Genomic DNA, 7,042 nt, shown 5'->3' on the forward strand with positions numbered 1-7,042 from the left:
GTTATTCAGGGCAGTTTTCAGTTTGAATTTTCTTTGATTTCCATGGACCTGATTCACAAAGCTGACAAAAATATAACTGATTTTTCTATCACACTCAAAAGCTATGACCAAACTCCAGCATGTGATTAAAATTTGTAGAATTTTTTTTTACTATGGCTCATTAGCTTTGCCTTATTTTCAGCTTTTTTTTTTTCTTTTCTTGTTTTGGTTGTTTAAGCATTTTTATGGTGGTTCTTCTGCACAAAATGCACTGCGCAATGCGTTTTTGATCTAAATAAAGATTGTTCAACAGTTTTTATCTTGAATGATTTTTTTATGCCAAATATTATTGCTCATAAATGGTCTCTTCTTTGGGAAAAGAAAAAAACAAGTTGCCTGCACTCTGTCCATTACTTGAGGGGTTTTTTGTTGTTGTTTTTTAAGCAACAATTGACATGACATTTTTATATGATTCGTATTACAAAAAGTCAACCACATTTTTATAATTTTTAAGATAAAACTTTACAAAGAGTGAAAAAATAAAACATTCAAATCTCTACAGTCTTTCATGCAGCCCATTCTTTGTCCATTTACTGCCCATCAAGCCCAGTAACCAATGATAAAGGCGGTTACAGAGAGGCAAATGATGAGGTTTGCATTAACAATGAGTTGTAGACGGGGCTTTTCCTCCAGAGAACAGATCGTTTGTTCAGGTGCAGGAAGCGGAGCGGGATCATCTTCCTTGTTCCGTCTCTCCATCCCACACAGCCAGTAGAGGGCAGACATCAGCTTGGACTGACTGCGTACACTGCTGGCAGACGATGCTGAATCTAAAGGGTTAAAAGGAGAGAGGGAGGGGAAAAATAACTTGGAATTGTCTCATAGATGCGTTGAGCTGAAGAGTTGCCAAATGGAAAAGAGAGCAGGACAGAGACCCACCTTTCCTGTGATGACACGCGTTTCCATTGCTGCTTCCCACCTCTCTCCCAGTGGCTCCCACATCATCAGTCTGAATAGCAATTACATCTAATGTTGTGCTGCTTTGCTCTGATGCAAACACCTGCTCTCGAGGCTTCACTGGGTCGAGTCTTGTGAACCATGTGAGTCGACTAATCTGTTTTTTTTTTTTTTGTTTTTTTAAAGAAACAAAAGTGACAGTCAAACTTTCTGAGAGTTAAAGAAATCTATGTATTGTAGAGAGGTGCGACTTACACTACATATGTTGAAATGTTCTCTTCAGACTTTAAAAGGTAATTAACAAGACAGTCTCATTATAAATGTACCCTGTGGTATTATTGACACCTAGTGGTGCTACAGAGTGATGTTATGAGCTGATCCTTGTAATGTTTCCATCCATCCATTGCTCATGTCTTAGCAAAAGTGTGTTTAAAGACAGTCGGCATTTTCTTGAAAGTTAACAGTGGCTTCACCTGCTCTGGTTTTGGTTCCTCTGTAGCCAAGCTCACTACAACCACCACAACGAGGGTAATGAAGGACAGCAACATGGAGAAGTAGAGGTAATGAACATATTTTAACACTGCAGGTCTGTCGTCCTCTTCATAGCACAGTGGAGCAGGGTAGATGAAGTCCAGGAACATACGAATACACCCGACCACAAGGCCAATAGCCAGGCCCCAGAAAGCACCCTGCACCAGGGAGGGAGTCAAACATCAGCATTATACACAGTGTAATGGAACATGAATATACACTCAACGGCCACTTTATTAGCTACACCTCACTAATGCTGGGTTGGACCTGCTTTTTGCCTTCAGAACTTAACTTCTTTAGGGCATAGATTCAACAAGTTGCTGGAAGCATGCCACACCAAACAGCAACTGTGCCAAGTCACTTAAATTTCCTTATTGTCACATTCAAGTTCAGCAAGTCGTTTTGAACACGTCTGTCAGTCACATGGCAGCATTTAGTTGTTGCCATGTGAATGGCTGTTTAGATATTTGCAGTAGCGAGAAGTTGAACAGGTGTGCCTAATAAAGTGACCAGCGGGTGTATTTTCCATGAATTACTTGATCAATCGCAAGAACATTCTGAAGAAGAAGAAAAAACATCTTGCCTTCTCATTGGTCCTCTTCCAAAAGCAGCCCATGAGGAAGATGATGGAGACGGGGGGCTGGAGGTAAGTGCTGATGGACTGGATGTAGATGAAGAGCTGGCCACCCTGACTGGCCTGGACGACTGGAATCCACAAAACAGACACCACAACCAACACAAGCACAAACACTCTGCAGCACACACATCAAACCATAAAACGGGCGTTATGCAATAATAATGAGGTTCTGCAATGCACAGATTTGACAAAGAGCAGAAAACTAAAGGCGCTGGAATCTAAACGACACAATGCATTTAGCCATTATTGAGTAAAGTTTGGTGGATGAGCTCACATAAAGGGCCTTATACAAAGCTTTCTCAGACAGGACCACTTTAATTAAAGTAGGTTGTTATTTCCATCTGCAGTAATTCATATATGAGCTCTCTTATGGGATCACCCCACTCTTTCATTTTGCATGCATGCAAAGCTGGAGGCGGGGAGAGCAGCATCAAAACGCCTCTTACGGAACAGAGCAGGCATCAAAGACCACAAACATTACATTCATTAAGTCAGACAACATAAAAAGAAGGAGCTGAGGTGGGGGTGGGATTCAAAATAGCTTGCAGAGGCAGCAGCAGCAACTTAAACAGTGTCCCCTGTGTGAGATTTGTTGATTGAATCATAAAAGTTTACGCAGGTTGGCATTAACAAGATCGACTTACTGAACTAATACTATGCTCAGTTTTCCAAATGTAGATGCTCTAAGTGAGAATAAAGTGCAGAAATGCTTTTCTGCTCAAACTTCAGTCTCAGCATACGATATACATGCTGCATGTTTTATATCAGAATGCCCTGACGCGGTCACATACCTGCCCACAATCATGAGCTCCCATTCAGAAGCACGGGATCTGAAACTCTTCCACAGGTCCATGGTAAAAATGGTGCTGGCACTGTTAAAGATGGAGGTCAGCGAAGACATGAGAGCAGCAATCATCACAGCCATCATCAAGCCCCGCAGTCCTGGGAGGAAAGACGCACAGTTACCATAAAAGACTCGTCACGTAAAGCATGAAGCAGGAAACGAGGTGCAGCAGAAAGAGTCTCTCACCTGCAGGAAGAAGCTCCATGACCAGTTTGGCATAAGCGATGTCTGAACACCCCACTGGATTGCCACAAATCTCTCTGCACACCTCAGGTTCTGCACAAGCCACTTCGTCTATGCACAGTAGAAACACACCCGCGTCAGTCAAACTCAAATATCCACAATATTTTTGTTTAGTGTTACCTAAATACCTCACACACTTTCAGCACCATTATGGAGGCTAATGTTATAATATGCAGTAAGGTCAAACACAGTATTCCAGCTGCAGCCTACAGTTCTCACTGTACCTGTGTAAAGTATCCTGCTGATCATGCCGGGGATCATGATGGCAAAGAAGGGCAGAACTTTGAGGTACGCAGCCAGCAGGGAGCCTCCTTTTGCATGGGTCAGGGTCTTGGCAGCCAGAGAGCGCTGCACAATGACCTGCAGAGAGTCCCGAATTAAAAGCTGACCAATAAATATATATATAAATATATATATGTAAAGCAGGTAACTACATATCTGTGTAATGTAAGGCAGAATGGAACCACAAAGCTTACTGCTATCACTCAGGAATTTGTAAGATATCAGGGGCTAAACAGATGCTGCTGTGTATCTGGAAAGACTGTAAATGCTAATTAAAACTAACCGTGCTTTTTCTTATCTCACTTCAGTTGGACCTTTGAAACATGCCAGCTTCTTTACGGAGTAATTCTCAAGATGAGGATTTTCAGATTAAAACTCTCTGAGTACTCCAGAGAAAATTTTTAATCGGCGTCAACAAGATGTAAAAGCTCTAAGTTGTACTTTTATATTTTATAGATGAAAGATCTCTTGACATCTTACATCTTAAATTCATTTTTAATGCTCATGTTGATAAATCAGGGCTCACGAGCTCTGAACTGCCTTCACTGTAGAAACGAGGTTTGCCTATGAAGCCTTTGATTTGAACTCTACCGATTAAACACTCTCTGCGGGGAAAGCTTCCTTTCATAACTTTAACTTTCATAACTTTAGCTTTGAAAATCACTGACCTGATCAGAGCACCAGTACCACATGGAGGGGATGGACATGCCGACAATAACACCAGGCCAGGGGAGGTCAGAAGTCACTGGATCTCTGAATATGTGGAAAGCATCTTCTCGGGGGATGCCACAGGTCGAGTTGGGTACACGAATTGATGGGATGGCTTTGCCGTAACCCTCCATGAAAGCATTCCAGCCTCCAACCTCCACAAAACCTACACATAGAGACAAAATAGTCAGATCAGCTGGATCATAAAGGGTTGGAAACTGGAAGCTGTGATTTTCACTCATATCCTCACTTACTGAAGCCCATGAGGGTCAGAGCTCCTGCCAGCATGATAGCAGTCTGAGCTGCATCTGTATAGATAACTGCAGCCAGACCACCTGTGAACAGCAAACAGCACATTATGCACTTCTAGAAGCTGGTAAAATACAGAACAGCCAACATGAGCGGGACTGTAGCTCACCTGCTACAGTATAGATAGCAGTGACTAACAGCAGCAGCACCACAGCCAGGTAGATGTTCCATTGTAAGGCAAGCTGAATGAACAGGGCACCTGCATACATGTCCACCTGGCCAAAAACACACATAGGTTTATGCTAAGAAACTAGAAAGAAATTAACCCAGATAAAGCTTCACAAAATAAATCACTATTGTGGATTATAGCCTACCGATATTTTTGTAAAGATGTAAATAAATAAGGAAAGGATGGCTATAAACAACTGAGTTCTTCTACCACCAAACCGCCTCTGCAGATACTCTGGCATCGTTGTCACCTGTAGAAGAAATAAGGTCAAGCCCTATGAGATCACGGGGGAATAAATGACCAAAATCATGCATGCAACAACTTATTGTTTCTTTTGTTCAGAGTGTGTGTAGAAAACTCACACCAGAGGCAATATAAATGGGCAGGAAGAGCCATCCCAGCAGCAGTACCATCATCATACCCTGTCAGTTAACAAATATCAGCACCATCAAGAATTTAAACCTATTAATATTTCATATCAAAGTTATTTTTGACAGATTATTTTCTTACATTCCACTCGTATGCAATGGCACCAATTCCCGCTGCGGCTCCTGACCCTGCCAGGCCGATGAAATGTCCACTGCCAATGTTACTGGCGAACAGCGAAGCACCCACCTAAATATAGATGAGAGTCCGAATCAGAACATTTTGCCTCCATCTGACTTTTAAAGTGTGCTCTAGATAGAGTTTCTGCACAACTCACCGGCCACCAGGTCATGTTCTTCCCGGCTAAGAAGTATCCATCCACCGTGCTGCGCTTTGTCCTCCACATGGACTGGAAAAAACATGGGAAATGTTATAGAACCTCTTAAAGGTAACAGTAACAGAAGACCTATTTATTCATAATGCTGAGATGGAATCTATTTGTAAGATAGAGATTAAGTTAAAAGGCTTCTAAAACTTCTAAGACAACATATCTCAGGGACCACAAAACCCAAATTTCGCTGCCCAATCCCAAATCTAAACATCCCTCGTATCTTCTGTGTATAAATTATCACAATGCGTCTGCTTCTAAAGATCCCGGCTGGCTTTCAGACCCACCGGCTCACTTATTTTAGCTTGTAGAGCTACAAAATCCACCCATGTAGGTGAACTCTGTAGCTTCATGTGCCTTCATGTGTCAACACAGGTACCTCAAATCCACCTTTTTACATTTAGAGGTGTTTTCTTTGTTGTTATCAACAAAAAAACACTGCATTCTTACTGTCGCTGGACAGTAATATGATCTTTAATCTCCATTTGTGAGCATCCAGGTTATCAAAGGAAGTTAATTATAGGAGAAGGGCAAGAAAAGGGGCAATATAAAAAAGTGGAATGTAAATTCTGATAAAGCTTGATACAGATCACTCTGCTCTCATTGAAGGACATTTGCCGATTGCAAAGATTAAGTAAGAAAAAAGCACTGATACAGATACTATACAGAGGTCTTCACAATATGTTTTATATTTAAAGGCATTAGATCTGAATTCGTTTTAGTTTGTATGACAAAGAATACAGATTGCCATGTAAAAATGTTGGTATCATTTTCTGTGCTTACCCATAGGCCGACTCCCAGCACCAGTAGAAAATAGATTACCAGCACCACTATATCCACGGTGTCAAGCGTACTGCCATGCCCTGGAGATGGCGATGTGGATGGGGGCACGCTGGTCCCCTGGCGTTCTACTGGAAGGTCAAAGGTCATCTGGAATCCAAGAATTTAAAGTCAGTCTCAGGAGCCAACAATGAATGAAGTAGAAAATTCTTTTCACCTTAAACACAGACATAAAATCCAATTACCAGACTTTTTTTTTTTTACACATTGCTAGAACTGGGTTGGACTGGCTTTTTTCTTCATGGCATAAATTCAGTTAGTTTAGCAAACGTTTCTCAGAGATTTTGATCCAGATCGACACAAAAACATCACACGGTTGCTGCAGATTTCTCAGCTGACCGTATGTGACAGGAATCTCCTGTGCCACCACAGTCTGAACTGTTGACAGAGTGGATCCATGCTTTCATGTTGTTTACACCAAATCTTTTTTTTATTTTATTTTTTTGAAGGGATGCCAAATGCTATAATTTTTCTGTAAAGCAAATTTACCTTGCCTATGGGTATAAATAAAGTTACCTTGACCTTGACTCTACTATCCAAATGTGCAGCAGAAATCAAGACTCATCATCCAGGCAACATTTTTACAGTCTCCTTTTGTCCAACGTTGGTGAATCCATGTGACCTGTATCCTGTTCTTAGCTGACAGCAGTGGTATTCGGTGTGGTCTTCTGCTACTGTAGCATGTCTACTTTAAACGTTTGACATGTTGTGTGTTCAGAGAAGCTCCTCTGCATACCTTAGTTGCAACAAGTGGGTATTTGCCTTCTTGTCAGCTTGAAGCAGTTTGGC

The 7,042-nt window shown here is 41.6% G+C and overlaps 1 protein-coding gene across 1 annotated transcript; it reads right to left on the bottom strand.

Moving 5' to 3' along the window:
* Positions 1-442: 442 nt before the first annotated feature.
* Positions 443-6,354, bottom strand: slc5a11 (solute carrier family 5 member 11). Its single transcript, XM_080905736.1, has 15 exons — positions 6,197-6,354; positions 5,363-5,434; positions 5,170-5,274; positions 5,022-5,081; positions 4,805-4,909; positions 4,600-4,705; positions 4,436-4,516; positions 4,142-4,347; positions 3,416-3,551; positions 3,135-3,242; positions 2,896-3,046; positions 2,051-2,219; positions 1,410-1,625; positions 919-1,093; positions 443-809 (listed from the first exon to the last, which is right to left on the bottom strand). Exons 1-15 carry the CDS (start codon positions 6,341-6,343, stop codon positions 580-582), a joined length of 2,067 nt encoding a protein of 688 aa, XP_080761862.1. The 5' UTR covers positions 6,344-6,354; the 3' UTR covers positions 443-579.
* Positions 6,355-7,042: the final 688 nt, after the last annotated feature.

Source organism: Rhamphochromis sp. 'chilingali' (genome assembly GCF_963969265.1).
Source record: "Rhamphochromis sp. 'chilingali' genome assembly, chromosome: 15".
Lineage (NCBI taxonomy): Eukaryota > Metazoa > Chordata > Actinopteri > Cichliformes > Cichlidae > Rhamphochromis > Rhamphochromis sp. 'chilingali'.